At 33.1% G+C, this 21688-nt stretch overlaps 1 protein-coding gene across 1 annotated transcript; it reads left to right on the forward strand.

Annotated features, from left to right (window-relative positions):
- Positions 1 to 4203: 4203 nt before the first annotated feature.
- LOC135133266 (pickpocket protein 28-like) lies at positions 4204 to 20921 on the forward strand. Its single transcript, XM_064061603.1, has 9 exons — positions 4204 to 4558; positions 4612 to 4854; positions 16384 to 16486; positions 18107 to 18264; positions 18311 to 18515; positions 19244 to 19514; positions 19568 to 19627; positions 19682 to 19847; positions 19904 to 20921. Exons 1-9 carry the CDS (start codon positions 4359 to 4361, stop codon positions 20121 to 20123), a joined length of 1626 nt encoding a protein of 541 aa, XP_063917673.1. The 5' UTR covers positions 4204 to 4358; the 3' UTR covers positions 20124 to 20921.
- Positions 20922 to 21688: the final 767 nt, after the last annotated feature.

Below are 21688 nucleotides of genomic sequence, written 5' to 3' on the forward strand. Positions count from 1 at the left end.
GAACCCAAAATGTGCTGTGAATTATCGTTGCATTCATATTTTTTTAGATTTGGTTATACAGGTGGCTCAAAAAATTAATGAATGAGTCAATTTATTTTATTGATTAAATCAGGCTCACTCCATTTTCCCAGAAAATTTTGGGAATACAATACTATTATTTTTAGTATTACATTGCACCAATGTTGATATACCTACATGTCCTTGCAAAAATGTTGATGGCGTCATCACTGAATTGTGTAAAGAAAAACTCAACTCGAAAATGCTGGATATGTTTCATTGTATTTCAGGAACGAGGGAAGTTCTGTGGTAACAACTTTCGACCAATTTTTTGTAAATGAAATAAAGCGGCATATAGTGCGTCTGTTTTAAGAATTCCATAGTTTTGTAAAACCGCAACAAATAATACTTCTCAAACGTTACTACTTTTGTCTCACTTTCTGTCATTGCGGTTGAGATGGTACGTATTACCTACCATTTTAGAGACGGTCCTAAAGATCTACCGGAACGTTCGTACAAAGCAGAAGTTCTCTAACAAAAAACTGTTGAACATGAAAGGAAGATGTTTAATGAAACAGATGTAATGTAAATTTTAAGTTAGTTTTGTGTTTAATTTTCAGAACGCATTTTGCTCCCTTTTTTTGTTTTTTGTATATCATAAATTATTATAAGGCCTGCAACAATTCATAACTATTTGAAAACCGCTGTCAAATTTCGGGTTTCACTCCGACAGGAGGAGCTATATGTTTCCTGTCGCACATCCGCTTAAGTTAAAATGAGATAGCGCTTTGTTGTTTTTGTTTCTCACAGCATAACGCAAAGTATCAGTAGTGAAAAAAAGAGACAATGAGTTTTTACGATATCATGGAAAAATTAAAACAGACGGACTGTACAGGGTGTTTCGTGATGTATTCGAAAATTTTGGAAGCGTCTCTGCAGGTTATAATGAGACGGAAAGGTATTAACATATGCCCAAAAATGCATAGTTTTGAAGTAATAGGGCGCAATAGAAATAATTATCGGTCTCCAAAATTAAATCCCTGATATTAAAATATTTAGAGTCATAAATGTAATAATTTTTTTTCGCTTTGTAGTGGCGTTTGTTATCGTGTTAGAGACAGTTGACATTTCGATATCAAACTCAGTTTAAAGGTTATTAATCACAACAGTCGATGTAACAAACAGTTGGCAGTTTCCAAAATTCATTTTGGAAACGACATACGGAAAAAAACAAACTTTAGTGGCTGTAATACTCTTAACCAGTTTTTTTTTTACGCAACCGATGTAAGGATTCTTACACACATCAAATCGTTTCGAAGAAAAACAAGATCTTGCGTGTCATAAATATGTAAATGAAAGTAAGCATTAATTTACGCACAAATTCCTCCAAAGTGAAACCTTGAATGTTTTTTATATTGAATACAGTATAACCTTATTCACCAGGGTCTAGAATGAATAAACACTAATTTAACATTTATATCAATTTCGTGTGAGTGGAATGATGTAAATATTCCCAAAGCACTTATAATAATTAGATATTATTTTTGTAATTACTAGTTAATTTAGCGGTTATAAAATTCATTTTAACTACCTATTATTGCTTGTACTTTTCTGATTAAGTAACGGGCCGCTTTCAAGTTGGTTTTGCGATATTCTATAAGTCCAGTAGCCATGCAAGATGCGGTGACACTTGTTACAATTCGCGACTGCGATTCGCTATCGCTACTACTGTCATCGATTCTTCTATGGTAACACGGACTTGTGATATCGCAAATCCAACTTGAAATTGGCTCGTTGTGTTTAAAATTAATAGCTAATTAATTTGTATGTAATACCTTTTTGATTTTTAATTATCTAGGGAAAGGCTATTATAATGGGGTCATACTAACGTATGTTTTCTCGTATTTAAGAGCTTGTAGAACAAAAATTATTGATCCGCAGTCAGTCTGTCTGTGTATGAGTGTATGTACATCATTCAGTTGTCTGTCAGCGTCTATCTGTCCATGATTTTATTATAAAGATAATATTCGAATCAATACCTTTTCAACATCTTTAAATTTGTGTATACAATTAACAGTAATTATTTACCAAGGGACAGACGATACCTTTCTGACCCGAGGTGAATTATTTTCCGAAATCCGAAGGATCGATTTTTTGAAAAAAAACAAAATTACATAACAATATTTTGCAATTTATTTCCGAATCTGCTAAACCGAATGATTTTAAATGTTGAAGATGGTTTACAGTTATTATAAGCATGATAAATTTTTAATCAAAATATATTTGCTTACCTTCTCTAAAACATTTAAGACGTCATTTCAAAATTTTATCGAATAAATCCTATCTAAAATGTGGAAAATGAGTTTACACTTGTGATTTATCATTGCATTCATATTTTTTTAGATTTAATTACACAGGATGACTCAGAAAAATTAATGAATAAGGCAATTTATTTTCTTGAAAAAATCAGGAACTGCAAAACCGAATGCTTTGAGACCTTGCAAACGTTTTACGGTTATCGCTAATCAAAATGTATTAAATTATCCTCTCATAAAAAATTCATGACATCATCTCAAAATTTTGTCGAATAAATCCTCCACAAATTTTACAAATTATTATCACTCTATACTTGTGACTTATCGTTGCGTTCATTTTTTTAGATTTGCGTATGCAAGTGGCCAAAAAAATTACGAATTAATAAATTTATTTTAACGACCAAATCAAGAATGGCTCATTTAATTTTTCCAAAAATTTGTGAATACAATACTGTTATTATTAGTATTTTACACTGCATTAATCCAAGTTTGTATAGGTGTCCTTGTAAAAATGTTGATGACATCATCATAAAATTTTGTGAAATAAAAACTCATTTAAAATACGCATAGCATGCTTCTTTACATGTACTGTGACATTGCATATTTACACATGTTCATTTCAACTTTTAGAGGTTCTCATGAAAAAATAAAATTCGCAAAAATAAATTTTATAATTTTTCTAAAATGATGGATACGTTACAGTTAAAACCCGTTTTCAGTTAAAACGCTTTTTCCCTAGTTACGACGCGTTTTTACTAAATGCCTTTGTGAGAAACAGAATTTACTGCTGCTTAAAAGTGAATATCAGTTAAAACTAATTCTAACTAGGCAAAGTTTGGCTAGCATTTTACCATCTACATCTACATTATATTTCTAAAATAAATACAAAATGTGACAATTGGTTCAGTACTTCTGGCAATTATCTGTCTTATCTTCTTAATATTCAGAACATTTTGTTCGATTGTGGTTTAAATAACAATTTTAATCCTGTGTTTTGTTGAACTTAAAGTAATCCATCTCTAATAACACTTGTCTTTCAACACTTGGGAATAGCAATCTGATGATCAAGTGTTTATTTATGTTTAAGCATCGAAAAAATGTCACGTAGAAACTAGTTTGATTTGAACGAGTTTATCTTCTCAAATTCAAAAAAATTAATGAATGCGTGAATTTATTTTATTGATTTAATCAGGAACTGCAAAACCGAATGATTTGAAATCTTGGAGATGTTTTAAAATTATCTTAGGTAAGGTAAATTGTTGATCAAAATGTATTTGCTTATCCCTCCCCCAAAAATTGATGTCGTCACCCCAAAATTTTGCTGAAAAAAATCTTATCTAAAATATACAAAATATGATGAATCTGTACTTGTCATTTATCATTCCATTCATATTTTATTTATCACTGCATTAAAATTTTTTATTTATATTTTTTATTAGATTTGCTTATACGGGGTGTCTGAAAAAAATTAATGACTGAGTCAATTTATTTTATTGATTAAATCAAGAATTGCAAAACTGAATATGTACTTTGAAATCTTGATGTTGTGAAGTTATTTTAGTATTCTTTTAATCAAAATGTTTATCAACCCCAAAAAATTGATTGCGTCATCTCAAAATTAATTTGCAAATTACGTGACCTTTAATAAGAAATTATTTTAAACTAAGACAAACGGCTTTTCGTGCATGGCCAATTTTGACTAATTTCTTTTTCGATCTCTCGGTACTTCCTTAGCTTACACTCAGAAAGTAAAGATTAGGAATATGCTGCAGGTCTGATATAAAGCCTAAAGGCGCCGTGGCCCCAAGATAAACGCTTGACATAACCTACCCCACTTCGCATTTTACCGATAAATATTTTAAAATAATAGATCAACAGTTCCATTCCGACTGCTATCTTAGCTTAGCTCAAATAAACAGCTTGATGCCACATCGACGTAACAACCGGATAAAATCCCACCAACTTCACAAAGAGCGGCATACGATGGCCTTGTCTTTGAACTATACTTCTTATTAGTGACACCAAATTTAACCTACACATTCCTAAATGAATTTAGTAAGTCGGTGTTTCTCAAGAATGACTGTTTACGAAATGAATGAAAGAGCAAATAAAGAAATTGCTGAATCATATATAAAGAGTGAAGAAGGATACTGGCATAATCTGAGAAAATATTTAAGAGAATATGCGGAAGTAACAGGTCTCCAGGGATTCCGGTACGTTGCTGAAAAACGTTCAACAGCTGAAAAGTGAGTGACTGTTTATTTCAACTATTTTTTATGTGAATTATCGTACATTTAAGGATTATTTGGAGTTTGGCTTTGATATTTTCATTAGGTGGTTGTATGTATATGATTTCCGAAATTCTGAATAAATATGAGAATAGTCCAGTGGTTGTCAGTTTTGCGACCGAAGATACACCGCTGTATAAAATGCCGTTCCCTGCTGTTACCATTTGTCCAGAAGCAAAATATAACACAAAGGTGTTCAATTATAGCGATATCTTTTATCGGGTAAAGGATGGCAAATCAGTGAACAAAACAAAGTGAGCAGGTATTTTATAGGAATTTCAGTTATACTTTCTACAAAGTTGTAGTTGTTTTTTTCGACTCTGTCAAAACAAAATCGTTTTCAATTTGTCAACGCAAATAGAAATAGTAGGAGTATAGTGTTTTATTAAGAGCAAAATTGAGACTTTACTTGAAAGTGATGAATCTGCAGGGTTGACAACCGGGCGTGCGAGGCACGAAGAGTCACTTTTCTCGAAATACAATACTTCAAACGTGAAATTGGATCCAAATACATATAAATAATACTGTGATAATAATAATCAATTGAAGTTGGTTTATTTTAAATTCTTCAAGCAATAATACGATGACTAATATGTATTCTAACGTCTAAAAAATTCAAAAAGACAAACCAAAAACTCCTAGGTCATGGAGACAGAATGACAGGAAGCAGCATTTAAACAAATGACGGCTAAAGACCTCCACTCAAGAACCATTTATGATGGTTTCCACCTTACATCGGGAACGGTCGGTATACAACGGAAGAAGAGAGGCGGTGCCGTTTAGTTTAAAATACTTAGGTAGATTAAAAACGTCTTAATTGTTATTATTACAATGTGCTTAATTATGGTATAAAAATAATAGTAGGTTATGATATTAGTTTATAATGCAAAGGATTCTAACACGAATGAAACTTTAGCGCATGAGCGAAGCGAAGTCCTGCATTACACCTAAACGAACATCATATTTCATTTTGTGGTCGAAGTAGCGGTAATAGACCATCGGTTTCTTTTCACCTTAATAAAAATACAAAATGACAATTCCTGTTGGTTGTTATGACGTTTTTTCAAGTCTTGTGAAAAATCCTTAAGGTGTAGGTACCATTTTTCCATGACACCGCTAATCTGAAATCGTGCCATAATGTGGCAGATTATAAATGATTTTCGATGTGTTAAACGTGAATTATGATGCTACTCGACCACAATAGTTATTTATATATCAAGGGAGCAAAGTGAAACATTTCCTCCCGTGGATTCAGGTTGAGGCCCGACGCGTAGCGAGGGGCCTTAAGAATCCGAGCGAGGAAATGGCACTTTGCTCAAGTGATGTATATATAATTTTTTCAACGAACGAACGTTTAAAAATATTTATTTACAGTTTGTTGTCGCTTTTATATACTATATTATTAAATTGTATAGGTTACATAAAGTATATTCTTTATAACCTTGTGAATTTCCTCGCAATATCCAAACAGTTTTTCACTTTTTATGTAAAAGTGGGTCAGTGTCAAATTTACCAGACCTTGTATTTACCAATTGAGTAGAAGCTTTAAAAAACTGCTTTTGATTAAATGTATCCTTTTTTGTTTCAAAACTTTTTTTTTGTTTTTTTTTGGTGTCTGTTTTTTGGATAAATATTTAACAGTTTTTACTTAAATAACCAGTTAAAATATACTTTTTACCGCAAATTAGTTTTTGTTATTTAATCGAGTCAAGTTTTCCGTAAGAATGTCAAAAATTTTTAAATTTGTAGTAGTGCCATCTTTCGGTCTAAATTTGAGCTTCTTGAACGACAACAAACTCTTTTAGATATAACACTAGACAAATAATTTTGTTTTATGTTTTATAGTAGAGTTTTTCATTAATAATTTATACTGCAATTGTCAACATTGGTAATATTATTCATTTAAGAAATTTATAAAAAAATAACTTTTTTGATCAGTTTGTATATTGTTCTAAAATTTCAAAATTACGGCTCCGGTAACAAAAACAGCAATTACGTCAAACATATGAAAAAGGTAGTTAAAAAAAATTAAAAGAACAAAAATCTGTTTTAAAATTAAAACAATTAAAACAAATCTCGGCAAAAGTACCATTCCTGTCTCCAGACTAGTTCAGCTCGGGGTTACGCCTCTGGGTAAACTATCTCTCGGTAGGAATGGAATACTTTCCGCCTCGGTACGTTATATAATATTTCTGACGTTTTCTAAGAAACATTTTACGTATCGGCGGGGTCCCGGGGGTTAGATTATTTTAGCAACATTAGTTGTTATTTTGAGTATTATAATTAAAATAAAGAGTTGTTGCACTTGAAAGATTAATTTTTAATTTGCTAGAACCGGGAGGGTCAATGGAGAAATGTAATATGTACCTCGGCAAACTGCAGATTCGTCTATAATATGCACTTTTTCGTCTTTGGTAGGTATATAAATTTTGGAACAACACCAAAAATTTATTATTCTTTACTTCCCGAGCGTACAGTAAGGAAGTATTATAATCGAGTCCATCGGCGGACTGGCTACTTTTATTATTATTATTATTATTATTATTAATATTCACCCCCACAGTACAACCATTTATTGGGGTAAGATGAATGTATTTAACATTAAAACTAACTTAAATTTAACACCATCATTCAGCCTGTAACAAGCATATATTTTTAATTTTTCTTGAAGTGGTGTTAAAGATGTCGAACATATCCTGGTTTCTGTTGTAATTTTCGCAGATGGTATAAATTGGAGAAAATTTGCGCACATTAGTGCGAGCTGTAAAAATGTAAAATGTGTCATATCTACGCGCATTTACCCTTGGAACTAACAAATTTATACATTTCAATAAATCTTGGCAGTCGATATTTCCAGAGACAATTTTGTATAAGAATATGAACGAAAAATATAAACGTCTTTTCAGTAAACTATTGATGGAAAAGGTTTGTAAGAGTTCTTCTTCAGGAAAACCTCTTGGAGGGTAGAAACCAAATTTCTTATAATGTAAAAATTTTAAAAATTTTCTCTGAACTTTTTCGATCATGTTAACATATATCATATATCCTGGGGCCCATATATTACACGCATACTCTAATTTAGTTCTCACAAACGCGAAATACAATGTTGATAATGTTTCACTGTTGCGAAAATTACGACCATTGCGTAAGACAAAGCCGAGAGATTTCGACGCTGACATGATCATTGTTTCTACATGATTGTTGAATGACAATTTCTTGTCAAATATCACTCCTAAATCCTTGACAACGTCAAATCGTTGTAATACTACATCGTCAATCATGTAATCAAACAAGAGGAGTATATGTTTCAAAGAAAATGTCATCACGCCACACTTACCGATATTCAATAAAAGACCGTTTTCCAAACACCAAACTAATAACCTGTGTAGGTCATTTTGCAATGTGAGACAGTCGTCTATGCATCTTATTACTCGAAATATTTTTAAGTCGTCCGCATATAGTAAACAACGACTTTCTAATGAAGATGTTATGTCATTAATAAAAAGGATAAACAAAAGAGGCCCAAGAACTGATCCTTGAGGAACGCCTGATGTTGTATTTATTTCTACCGATTTAAATCCTTTACAGATCACAAACTGCGTTCTACCAAAAAGATACGACTTCATCAAGTCTAATAGACGATCACATAAACCAAAAGAATTTAATTTGTTAATTAACTTAAAATGATCAATCCTATCGAATGCTCTCGAAAAATCGGTGTACACCGTATCCACCTGGTGGCCGGTGTCGATTGTGTCTGATAAAAATTGTGTAAACAAACATAAGTTGGTCTCAGTGGAACGACCCTTAACAAAACCATGTTGCAATGGTGAGATGTAGGACTGAACATGACGCATAATACTCTTGTGTAGCAAGATCTCGAACACCTTGGAAAAATTGCACAAAAGAGCAATGGGACGATAATTTTCAATTTGTTTTTTATCCCCTTTTTTATATATTGGACAAATAGAGGACTGTTTCCATAGTGAGGGGTACACACCAGAGTTGAGGCACATGTTAAAAATAAGCATAAGCGGAGATTTGAAAATATTAGCACAGTCTCTCAGAATAAAAGCTGGAATACAGTCTGGCCCAGATGTCATTTTATTTTTTAGTTTTAACAGTGCTTGATACACCTCCTCTTCACTATAATGGTAAATGTTTAAATTAGGAAGCGACGGTATGGTATGTACAGCAGAAGCTTGAGACTGAATATATTGCTGTTGAAAAAACTTTGCGAAAGAGTTGACAATTGATAACGGATCATTTAACTCTTTTGAATCATAAGTCATCACTCCTGGTATAACATTTTGAGATCTCAACCTGTGAACAAAGGACCAGAATTGTGTAGGATCTGACTGTATATTACTTTCAGTTTTTTCTAAATATACATTATATGCATTTTTTATTTCAATTTTGATTTGTGATCTTAAAATCTTGAATTTGGAGTATACCGCAGGATCCCTAAACCGTTTATATTTCAACCAAAATTTCCATTTTAGCTTTAGCATTTGTTTTATATTTACAGTGAACCAGGGCGGATATTGTCTTTTATTGAAACGCTTTGTCATAGGAACACAAACTTCAAAGATTTTATCTAGTCGGGAATATAATTGCAATGTTGCCTTATTAGGGTCCGTAATGTCTTTTAGAAACGACCAATCAACGTTTAGTAACATGTCATATAAGAGGGCAAAGTCTGCATGTCGAAAATTGTAAGATTTAAAGTTGCCGTTACATATTTTTTTTTCTTTAGATGATAATTTGTGTTTTATAAATATCTCAAGACTGGGATGATGATGATCTTCATCAAGTAAAACATCAGTAGCTTTTGATACTCTGCATTCAATGTTAGACAAAATTAAATCTAATAGTCGCAAATTAGAATTCCGTACGAAATTATATTGACGATAGCGACTCATCTCTAAGAAATTCAAAAGGGGCTTTAACCTTCCATCACTACCTATTTGATCCATTAAGGAGTCTGAGTATGCCGGAATATTAAAATCACCTAGGATGATTACGTCCCCTTCGAGAGTAAAGCAAAGAGCTATTAAGTATTCAAAAAATACATCAATGTCTTCCACACATGTTCTTGGACTAGGAGGTACATATGCAACCACTACGTAAAAATTTTGGAAGGAAGAGTTAATTTTGACAACTAGAATATCGATCATTGGCACGGAATCGAAACCTAAATTAGAAATGTCGAGCTTACATGAAGTAAAGGAAGGATTAACTCCTATTAAGACTCCTCCACCTCTTGTACAATTAATACGAGAAAAGTTTCTGTCACTTCTATATATTGTGTAATTACTTGATATTTCTGAGTCTAGAACTGTGTCATTCAGAAACGATTCAGTGAATGCAAATATATCAGAGTGGAAAACATTTAGATAACTACTCAAATCATTTAATTTACTGTTAAGACCTCTTACATTTTGATAATAGATTATTAGGTCTCTATCATGTACTGAGTGAGAGCTATTGCAATTAACTGAAGATGCTAATCCGGAAAAAGTAGAAATGTCGCTGATATTAGGGTTTAATTGCTATTGTGAATTAAATATAATTTTTTTAAAGTTTTCAACATGAGTTTTGTAGACCGTGCATTTGTTAATGTCCCAGGCTGCATGGTTTGTGTTTATATTAGCATTAGTTGCCTTCAACATACTACAGTTAGTACACTTAAGAATATCAGACTTACACTCTTGTACTTTATGTTTTTCTGAACACCTTGGACAGATGGGAAAGTTCTGATCACATTTATCAGAATGGTGGTGGAAACCACAACAATTATAACAACGGCGAACATCGATAGCATCCCAAACTTTACAATATTTATAGCCTATTAATAGTTTTCCAGCTTTCATTATATTGTTGTATGACACTGTGTCAATTTGAACTACGGCTTGAAGATATTTATCACTTTTGCGTTGGCTACTGTAGCTTACAACTTTATAATCTTCATTGACATCATTAAACAATAATTGGTTTTGATGAACAAGCGATTTAGAGAACATTTCTGAGGTTATTTCTTTGGGAATACCTGATATTCTTATTCTGGGGCACAGATTTGACAATTGTTTTATATTATAATCTTCTCGTAGTTCATTCTCTACAATTTCAACAATTTTTTTAGTGTCCTTACTACTATTGCAGCTGATTATTACTCCACCACCACGCGACGACTTTACGTTAGATATGTTCAAATTATTTTCCACAGGATTAACTTTTCCTAACAATTCGGCTTTCGTTTCCGATACTTTTTTCTCAGTGTTCTTAGGCTGTACAATAACTGTTGATTTATTAGTAACACTGGCATAGGACGGAACATGATCCTTTTGAAAGGAGCTAGGCATTTTTTGCAACAAGTCATTAATTATTGTACCGTGAGAGTTAATTGTTTGATTTTGGTTTTCAATGGCAGTTAAACATTTATCAATTGACGCTTTCAAAGAATCCACTTTCTCAGAATTTTGAAGTATTAAACACTCATCACAAATGTATTTAAAATTATTTAATTTCTGCAAGATTTTAAATTCGGCATCTTCAATTTTTAAACATTTTGCATGAGATTTGTTACTACAGAGGAAACATGAAAAAACCTTTTCATTTCGGCGATTGATGTCTCCATCACATGCTTTACACGTTCCCGGCATTACTAACTCCTATCAAAGGTGAGAGGTTCACCTTTGATTGGAACCGGCAAAAAATGAGGCTACCCAATAGATAAAATTACTAGTTTTCTTGCACACATTAATTAAACTAACTACACAGAGAAAAAACGACTAAACAGATGCGAAAAACAATTACACTGTTCTCAATGCGAGAAACGCCCTTTACATATGTCTCATTCAGTGTAAATTTGTTTCCTCAAACCTGAGAGGAAGGAACAGATTTTGGAGCACAACACACATGCACACATGCACTATCACGCACGATCACCTTGTTTATGTTTTCTTGACGAGAGTACGGAAAGGTAGGCCTCTCTGTGTCGATTTTCATTAGGCAGATAATTTTCTAAACTGCAGGACCCTATGTTTGTCAAAATTTGTATGTATATTAAGAATATCGTGTAGATGGAAAAACGCTAACCAAAATTCGTCTAATATCCTCATACGACATCATTGTCAAATTTTATAATAGTAAGATCCGGTTTATGGAAAGCGAATTAAAAGTTAATAGCGATGCAATGTGCATGTTTTAACCAATCATAGGCTCATATTATACATTTTAATTCTCTGTTAAATTAATCGAGGATTTAATATTTAATTCGCATTCCATAAACCGGCCCTAAATGTTGTTTAAAGTTTTTAAAATAACATACATATTTACCAATCTACTTGTAGTTTAGGTATATTTTAAGTATGTTCTGATGGAGTGAAACCTTGCAAACATTACAAGGCTAGCGGAAACAAGGTACTTGTGATTTATTACTACATTCATATTTTTTAGAATTGCTCTACTAGTTGACTCAAAAAATTAATGGATGATTCAATTTATTTTATTGATTAATTCACTTCATTTTCCAGAAAATTTGGAAATACAGTACGGTTATTATTAGTAGGCCATATCCAAATTACAAACACATCTTTATTATAAGTTATAGAGTTTCTCATAAAAAAATAAAATTCACCAAATCAAATTTTATAATTTTTCGAAAAAACTGAATGTTTTGCAGAAATAACTTTCGACCATTTTTTTAGGAGAAAAAGTTATTAAAAAATGTTGGATAAGCATAACATAACTTATTTTTTCCAATTCACATTAATTAAATTTCCATTTTATGTATTGAATGTTATTATTAAAACAATAGTGTTAGAGCCTCTGGCGGGGACCTGTTTCACCCATCCCCACCCGTAAGGGTGGGAGCCAGAGCCACCCCCACCTTGGAACACAGGGTAGCATTTATTCTTAATTCTTAACTCATTCATACACATTCAATTCGCAATTCTCAATTCGTAACTAACATTCAACTATCTCGACCGCACGGTCACATAATATTCTATTCTTATCATTCTTATTTATCATAACACTTGTCACTAGCAATATACATTTATCTTACTGTTCGCTGGTCTTATTCATTTATACAAACTTCGACATGGTCCTTCGAGCCGGATTAGCGACAGAATAACAGTGGTAGTGATAAGTGTAATTCTCAACATATCATTCATCGGCTGGAATTCAGCAAAGTAGTTATCAAAACATCACCCAGAAATCATCCGCGCAGTGTTCAGCTATCGGTGACGACCGCGAGTGCTGTGCAAAATCCTCAAGTATCATTCAGCGTCAGCCAAGATAATTCTATCCAGGAATCCAGGATTCCAAGTAAGCTTTAATTCTGTTTGGTTGGTGTAATACATTATTCTCGTACTCAAGATGGTGGTAATCCAAGACAATACTTTTGTTAAATTTTCAATTCTTCTCAGCGAAATAGATTCACATTCTAATTTTATATCAAATGTTGCAAATCATCAAAAAAGAGGCCACTTAAAGCGTCGATATGAAGACGTACAGCGAATTTATTCAGAATTACAAATGCTGGTAGTTCAGCAAAAATCCGAAACAATGGTAGTCCCGAATGACACGAGTAACACGGAAACGATCAAGCCTATAATTTATAATATCCGAGACGTGCTAAATTATATTCAAAAAATATCCGAATTATATAATGTTCTCATTGAAAAAACTAATCCATTGTGTACTTTCTCGAATTCATGTAAGATAAACACTAACGTACCAACCACGGATCTGGAAAAAACTTGTCAAAATTTAAAGCCTTTAAAGGTACACAAATTAAGAAATGGAGAACCCATCAAAATTCACAAAACCCATTTCAATGCTCTACGTAAATTGAGTTTCACTATTGGTAAAAAATCCCCTCTTGATTCCGTTATTTCAAAAACTCCTAGTATAATATCAAATCGTTCAAAATTTCCAAATTCAACACCGAATGAAGATAAAAATCATCCTGTTAATGATTGTTACAAGTCCGAAGGCGTATCTCAAATTAATTTAGATAAAACTTCTAATGCAGAGTCATCTACCGCACTAGACAAAGTAAAAAGTCTTACAGTTAATTCGAAAAACTGTGACTTATTGTTAGTTTGTAATCAATTTAAATGTAGATCGCAATGTTTATGTAAATCCGTAGACTCGAATATTAAAGACAATACGTCAAACGTAGTAATACTCGACAAGAAAAAACATTCCGAAAATGCCATACCCAAAATAATAAGTCATTTCAGTAAAAACCCACCGGTGCTTCAAAATACCGCGCTGAGGTTGATTCTTAGCGGCAATTTTGCGTATTTAAAAAACAATACTTCCCATCATCACAAAATTAGTTCAGCCCAAATTATTTCTCGGTTTTTGGAAGTTGAAACCGTCAAAACCGGAAGCAGGTCATTAAGCAAAGGGTTTAAAAGCGATCTTTGTGCAACCCCTTTTCAGTGTACTACCACAGGCCATTCACCCGATGGCTATTTCATGGTCAAACACCCCTTTTCGAAAAATCAGCCGCAATTAGAGAATTTTGCAGAAATGCACCCAAACTGGCTATTATCAGTCGAGAAAAGGTTGGGCCATTCCACAGTCCCTTATTTCGAAAATCTACCTAAATTAGGAAATTCCCCAGAACTCGCTCTCCAACTATTATTGTTAGCAAAGGGACGTGATCATAAACATAACGAGGGTTTTATTGTCTCTCAAAGGAAGTACCTAGACCTTGTGCACCTGAAGGTACTTAACGAAAATTCGTTAAATAATTCCATTTACCTGCAACACAATTATGTTTTAAATCTTTACATTTCTGCCACTAAACTCTGCGTGGTTGCTGACCGTTTAAATCTTAGTTCAAAAAGTTTAAATATGAATAGCCGGAAGTATAACGAAATTACTGATAAAAACCATCTTGAGGGCGAGGGCGTGTATGCGCTCACTGTCAGGGTTAAAGCCGTCCTGAATTCGCGCCTTTCGAAGCCTCTGTCCAGCGACCGCAATAATTTGGTCGCATTTATACCTGGCCAATGCCTCTTTCGGCCAGCCATCAACTGGTCCCTCAGGAAAAAACCACGCCGTCGTTCCCATCAACAGGCCATCCCTTGGCACCTCATCCACGCTTACCATCAACACTTCTGGAAGTCGTGGTACCTCGAATATTTGACCACACTGAAAGGCAGGTTAGGGTGGCAAAGGCCATCTTCCAACGTTCCAGGAATGGCAAGATGGGTCCTCGTGAAGGAGGAGAAATTTCCGCGTCTACAGTGGCGGTTAGGACGCGGCCCTCCAACATCATTTTGGAAAGGAAGTGGTGGTGTGTGTAGTGTCGGTGAAGTGCAAAAGATAATTTCGCAATCGCATGCATTATCATTCTATTTAACCATATTGCATACATCTTGTCAATTTGTTATATACATCTCATTGTTGATTTATTTTACTATGTTCTATGTATTCATATTTGTACCATTGTTATATTCATTCGCCATATTATTTACTCGTCGTATTATTCATTGATTTGGTACATTATAATTGTTGTAAATTTATTTGTAGGTATATTGTAAATAACGTGTATTCGCTGATATTGTACCAATGTAATTTGTCTTAGATATCTTTTTTTTTTTAAGTTTAATGCGTTTCTTCATGTCCATTGCTTTCTGTAACAATATCCATCCCATTCATGTAATTTCATTTGTATTTATCATTCTAATATTCCATATAGTTTATTTTTGGTCTTAAAACAATGTAATTGTTTCAAGGCGGGGGGTATGTTAGAGCCTCTGGCGGGGACCTGTTTCACCCATCCCCACCCGTAAGGGTGGGAGCCAGAGCCACCCCCACCTTGGAACACAGGGTAGCATTTATTCTTAATTCTTAACTCATTCATACACATTCAATTCACAATTCTCAATTCGTAACTAACATTCAACTATCTCGACCGCACGGTCACATAATATTCTATTCTTATCATTCTTATTTATCATAACACTTGTCACTAGCAATATACATTTATCTTACTGTTCGCTGGTCTTATTCATTTATACAAACTTCGACAAATAGTTTAATCGAAAGAATCTATAAAATGTTTATAGCAGCATTTTATTCGCACGACTATTGACAACCCGAATAAAGTAAAAAAATTACAGTTCACTATCATGGGTCTACTTTTGAAATTTTCGTCGCCATGGAAAAATTTTCGCAAATGTAAATTCGAATGGAAGGCTTGGAACCTCCACTCCACGAAAGTAGAGTCAACTGAACTTCCACTACACTTGACCTAGACAAAATCTAAGCCAACTTCCCTTACCCATATGTACGATTTTAAGGTGACGTCATTACATTGTCGGTGGGGATGATTAGACCAAATTTGGTTAGCGTTTTATCATTTACATATACATATAAAATTTGACCACAATTTGCCGGTAATTTCAAAGATTATCTCTCTAAGAAAAGTTGATACAGATGGCGAAGCGACAGACACAGACAGACGAAAACGGGAGACCTATGTTTTTGTGCTCTAGGGGTCATGAAACATCGAGAAAGTGTGGTAGTAGCTAGTCGCCCGATGAACTCAATTACAATATTTCCTTAGTTTACGCTCGGAAGTAATACTAATTGTTGAAAAAACCTGACGTATTAAAATCACTAGATAGATTCCAGACAATTTGAAAATCGCAGGCCTGTGTAATTTTTATTGTGTTTTTTTTTTTGTTATAATAATTGCTTTAGCGAAAATTCTTTTATTTAACTCTTTATTTCACAATTAATAATCTTGTTTCTAGTTTAACGATGTTTCAACGTCTAAGTGTTCTCTGCGAAGTCAAATATCCTACCGAGTTTGAAAATGATACACTGGATAACGAAGTCTTTGAAACCATAGACAAAGTAAGTGAAAATTAAGTAGGAATGGCTTATTGTATTTATCTAATCATTGTATGTTTAAAGAAAGTTTCAATTACGTTTCACTAAATATTATTACGCCAATGATGTATAATTTTATTTATCTACAACTTGTTAATAAAGTTACTTTTATATAACTCATGAGGTACATAATGATGTTCATTATGTATGCTTATCCAAATCGTACTCCGTTTTTACGACTGCACCCTATTGTGTATGAGTTACATCCCTTCACAATGGGTCTGTGCCGCAAGTGATCCAGCGGTAATAAACCATCAACAGACCAACTGCTTCCGGTAATTGTTATTGCAGTGCCATAAATACGGAGTACGATTTGGACCACTATAACTAGTGTTATAATGATGTTTCATTATATAACTAGTATTATAATAAGAGTCTAACTATGAAAACTTAATTTGTTGAGAGTATTTAATTATTTACTGCATTTGTATTATTAATTTTGACACTTCCACCAAATTAACCCATTCTCCGAAGTTATGAAAAAATCACGAGAAATTTTCGTTTTTGTGTTCGGTTTTCTAACGTAGAAAACATGTCCATTTTTCATATTTTCAAACAGCAAATTAGTTAATTCCTCCTTCCTCCATGCATCCGCAACTCCCATAATCAGAACCCTGAAAATTAATTTCGTATATGAATATATCAGGAAAATTTTAATACTTTCGTTAGCAATCATTGTTCATCTTCACCTTCTTGCAGGAAGGTGGTCACATCAGTTTTAGAGAAAATATTTGAACAATAATTTTATGTCATCATCTCATTCTGTCTTATGCATTTTGTGTGAGACAAAAAATTACCAGATTTTGAGTAACTCGTAAAAATTTTATGTCAAATTTTGAAATTTGTCATCAAAATTATTTGGAAAACAGAATCTTTGGTTTATTTAATGTTTTAATACTCTACTTAATTTTGTTTTAACTAGTTAATTAACTATGAAACGATTTAGTGATCAAACAAAACACGTTGTATTAAATGTATTGGATTATCTAGACAGAGGCCATCATGTGCAATGTAAGAAAAAAAGAAAAACAGAACTGGCAGCCGAGATGTTAAAAATTTCTGAAAAATATTTATATATTTTACAAAAAATGCATGTTCAAGTGATATGGAGTGTAAAGAGAATATGTCCACTACTATTAGAAATATAAACACTCAAGTAAATCTTGTAGATTTAACGTTAGTCAGGGAAATTATATATAAAATGATTGCATCTAACGACCACGTAACTATGAAGTCGCTTCATGCTAGAGTTGTGAAACAGGTACCAGATTTTAAAGTTAGACCAAAGACACTAAACACATAGATTAAAAAGAATAACAAAATTTCACCACCACAGACACGAAATTATAGAAACCCCTTTTTCTGGATGAAATATAGATATTTAGTATACTCTCGTATTACCAACTAAATTCATCTTTGGTCTGCGTTAACATGGACATTACGCAATTTGTATGGACAAAGCGCTTAATCATGTGGTAGTTCGCCTTTTGGCTAGAATCAACAGACATTTCTATATTTGTCTAGACAAAACGCAATTTGTCTAAATTATTGTTTTGTACTGTTGTAACTAGTTTTATATTTTAGACTAAAATTGAACCAAGGGATATGTTTATGCTCTGTAGTTATATCAATGAAACTAATGGGCTGGGTTGTGAGTCATTATTTAAGCCTGTTTTTATAGATGGAGGATTATGTTATTCGTTTAATAATTTAGGCCGAGATGACATATTTAACGACCACGTGTAAGTTGAACACTGCTTTAAAATGTTTATAAATGATTATTTGTAGGTATAATTACGCAAAATACTATGAAGTTCCTCACAAAATGGCAGATTATTTCAATGTGGAAACCGGATACAAAGAAAATGTCGGTATTGACGCGTATCCTAGAAGAACGCTAAAGCCTGGTCCAAAAAATGGAATGACAATATTGTTAAAGTTTGACGATAAATGGCATGATCCTACATGTAATATTTTTTTCAAGGGATTTAGAGTAAGTATTATACAGCTGACGTTTCAAGAAATATAAAAAGCAAATTCTCAAGTCCATTCATTGGATTATTTTATTTTATATTTACTTATTACATTTTTCTACTTTACCGACGATTTCTGTGATAGTAAAAAGTTATGTTATCAACTCACGTAATTTTTACCCATACTTTTGTCATTTTGCATGTCGTTAATTTTTATCGACGCTGGGTCTGTGAAGCAGAAACTCCTCCACTGAGTCATGCCTGCTATAGCAGGGTTCGTGCTTTGTTTGTAAAGAAAAGGCGGTTACACAATAAAAAAAAATAGGTCGAAAGTTCTTAAAAAAACATTTGGCGCCCCCGAGAAGATTTTACAATTTTAAAAAATACAGTTGGGACCCCCAAGAAGGTTTCACATTACAAAAAATGTCATATCAGGCCACCGAGAAGGTTTTACATTTTTAAAAGACATTTGGGACCGCCGAGAAGACTTCACATTCTTAAAAAATACATTTGGTGCCCCAGAGAAGGTTTTATATTCTTAAAAAAGACTGTTGGGACCCCCGGGAAGATTTCACATTAAAAAAAAGATATTTGGCGCCCCCGAGAAGGTTTTACCAACATTTTCAAATAAAGAGGGAAGTAATCTCACCTTTTCGAGAAAGTTCTGCGTGCTAATTTTAACATTAAAATGTTAGTGTCTTGTTTCTTGCACATTATTTATTTGTATATATTTATTTTCTACTTGTAGGTTTTAATTCATAGCCCTTGGGAAGTACCTCTCTTTGGACAATATTACATTAGCGTTCCTGCTAATAAATATTTGTCCGCTGTTGTGGAAGGTGAATATGTTCGATCTTCCGAAAATCTCAGCAAAATTAAGGCCAAGAAAAGAAGGTGCTACATGCGAGATGAATACTCTCTAAAATATTTTAAAATTTATACTCAATCTAACTGTTTCCTTGAATGTCGCACTAATTATACCTTGAAACAATGTGGCTGTGTTCAATATTTCATGCCACGTGAGTATATTACATATTCTAAGAAAAAATATTTTGTATGACTTTTACAATAGGCGAGAATACAACTGCGATTTGTGGTAGACCTCTTCACGAATGTACACAACAAGCTGAAAGTAAGGACAAACTCAGGATGTATGTAAATATTTTTTAATTTTATTGGTAATTAGGTGCCTTCATAAAAGAACAACTGGAAGCTAATTTAAAAGGATATGACTTTTGTGATTGTCTACCTGCCTGTTCGAATTTGAAATTTCGGGTAGAAACTTCGCAAGACACTTTCCATGTGAAAGAATTTTGGAATGCAATAGGAGGCGACGATAGGTATTTAGAGGGGTATTAAAATATGTTTGAATAGTTATATAATATATATATAAAACAAACATTTTTAGCTGGTCCTGGTCATTGATGCATATTTATTTCAAAGACGAACAAATTAGAACACTGGAAAGAAATGAACTGTATGGTACCTCTGATTTAATTTCCAACTTAGGAGGCCTTCTAGGATTATTTACGGGATTTTCATTGCTTTCGATTATTGAAATTCTTTACTTTTGTTCTTTACGTATTTTCTGCAATAAAAAAATCTATGGAAGTTGGTCAGGTCCTTAAACTAAAGGACGAGATAACACTTCTAGAAAAGTCTGAAGCAATTTTATTAGGAGAAGGTCAATGCACTTTTCTTTCACTGGAACGATGGTGTAAGATTTAATTAATTGTTGTTATTAATTTGATGTAAAGCGTCTTTGTCATTAGGCGCATTATTTTTAAGTAAATATGTAAAGTTGACACACAATGAAAAAAACAAGAAAAAAAAATATATGTTGATAACGGAATACTAGTTATTTCGCCTTTAATATGTTGCCAGCCTGTTAAATTGTCAGTAAAGTAGACATTTAAATTTTTAAACTCCACAGTTTGGGTTAATCACCGTAAGTTAAAATTGAGCAATGAGTGAGCTCGTAGGTAATATTTTTCTTTTGCCTTCTTGAAAACAATTGTAACATCCTTAACGTGATTTGATACGTCGGAATATGAAGTGACAGAATACTTACTAAAATAAATTAATTGAAAAATTACCAGAATCCACGTTTAGAATACAACATCCATAGTTATTATATATAGTGGATATATCCGAAGGTCAACAGACAATTGGTTTTTTTTCGTTGTGGGTCGCCTATCTATATATTATGTATTAATAAAAAAATAGTATTCTAAATGTTACTTCTAGACCAGAGCCTTGGAAACATGAAAAACATGATTAAAATATTTACTATTTATATCTATTGATTTTTTTTTAATTAAGACAAATTACATGTTTCCATTAGAAAAAAATTGGTCTAAAGAGTTTAGACAGTACTTCCCTCGCTGTCGGAAACGTGACGATTGCATGCCCATTATGTTTTTTTTTCGCAGTAGATTTCAAAGCATTCGGTTTTGTAGTTCCTGAGTAAACCAATAAAGTAAATTTACGCATTCATTAATTTTTTTGAGTCACCCTGTATATGCAAATCCAAAAAATATGAATGGAGTGATAAATCACAAGTACAGACTCGTCATATTTTGTACATTTTAGATAGGATTTATTCGGCAAACTTTTGGGCTGACGTCATCAAGTTTTTGGAGGGGATAACTAAATACATTTTGACTAAAGGTTTATGATGCTCTTTATAGCCTTAAAATATCTGCAACATTTCAAAGCATTCGGGTTAGCAGATTCAAAATTAAGTTACAAAATGTTGTTTTATAAATTTGATTTTTTGACGTGACAACGTCTTATAAATCGATGGAGCCGGCTGCACGCACGAAAAAGCATGACTCATGCGGTGTTACCTCGCTCTGAGGCGTCCCATGTAAGGCTTGAAGTGCAAGCGAGAACGCGGAACGAGCGACAAAGAGGCACAATCGGCCTTCGCGTTCGGCAGCGTTCGCCATCCGTCTCTCTCCTACTTGAGTGAGCGATGCGTCTGCGTGGACAGCTGCTATATTATAGTACATTGACATGTTTTGGTCGAGTATCAAGTGCAGTGAAAAGTGAATGTAGTGTCAATTTTTTCAAGACACATTAAACTAAAAAAATTGACATAATTGTATTTATGCGTATAAATAAATCTAACTTGATCAATTTCATTGTGATTTCTAATTACCTCCTTCTCTATATACATACAAATCTATTA

The sequence above is a fragment of the Zophobas morio genome, unplaced genomic scaffold, assembly GCF_036711695.1.
Source record: "Zophobas morio isolate AGI-343-1 ecotype UQ-CSIRO unplaced genomic scaffold, CSIRO_AGI_Zmor_V1 ptg000021l, whole genome shotgun sequence".
In the NCBI taxonomy this organism is placed as follows: domain Eukaryota; kingdom Metazoa; phylum Arthropoda; class Insecta; order Coleoptera; family Tenebrionidae; genus Zophobas; species Zophobas morio.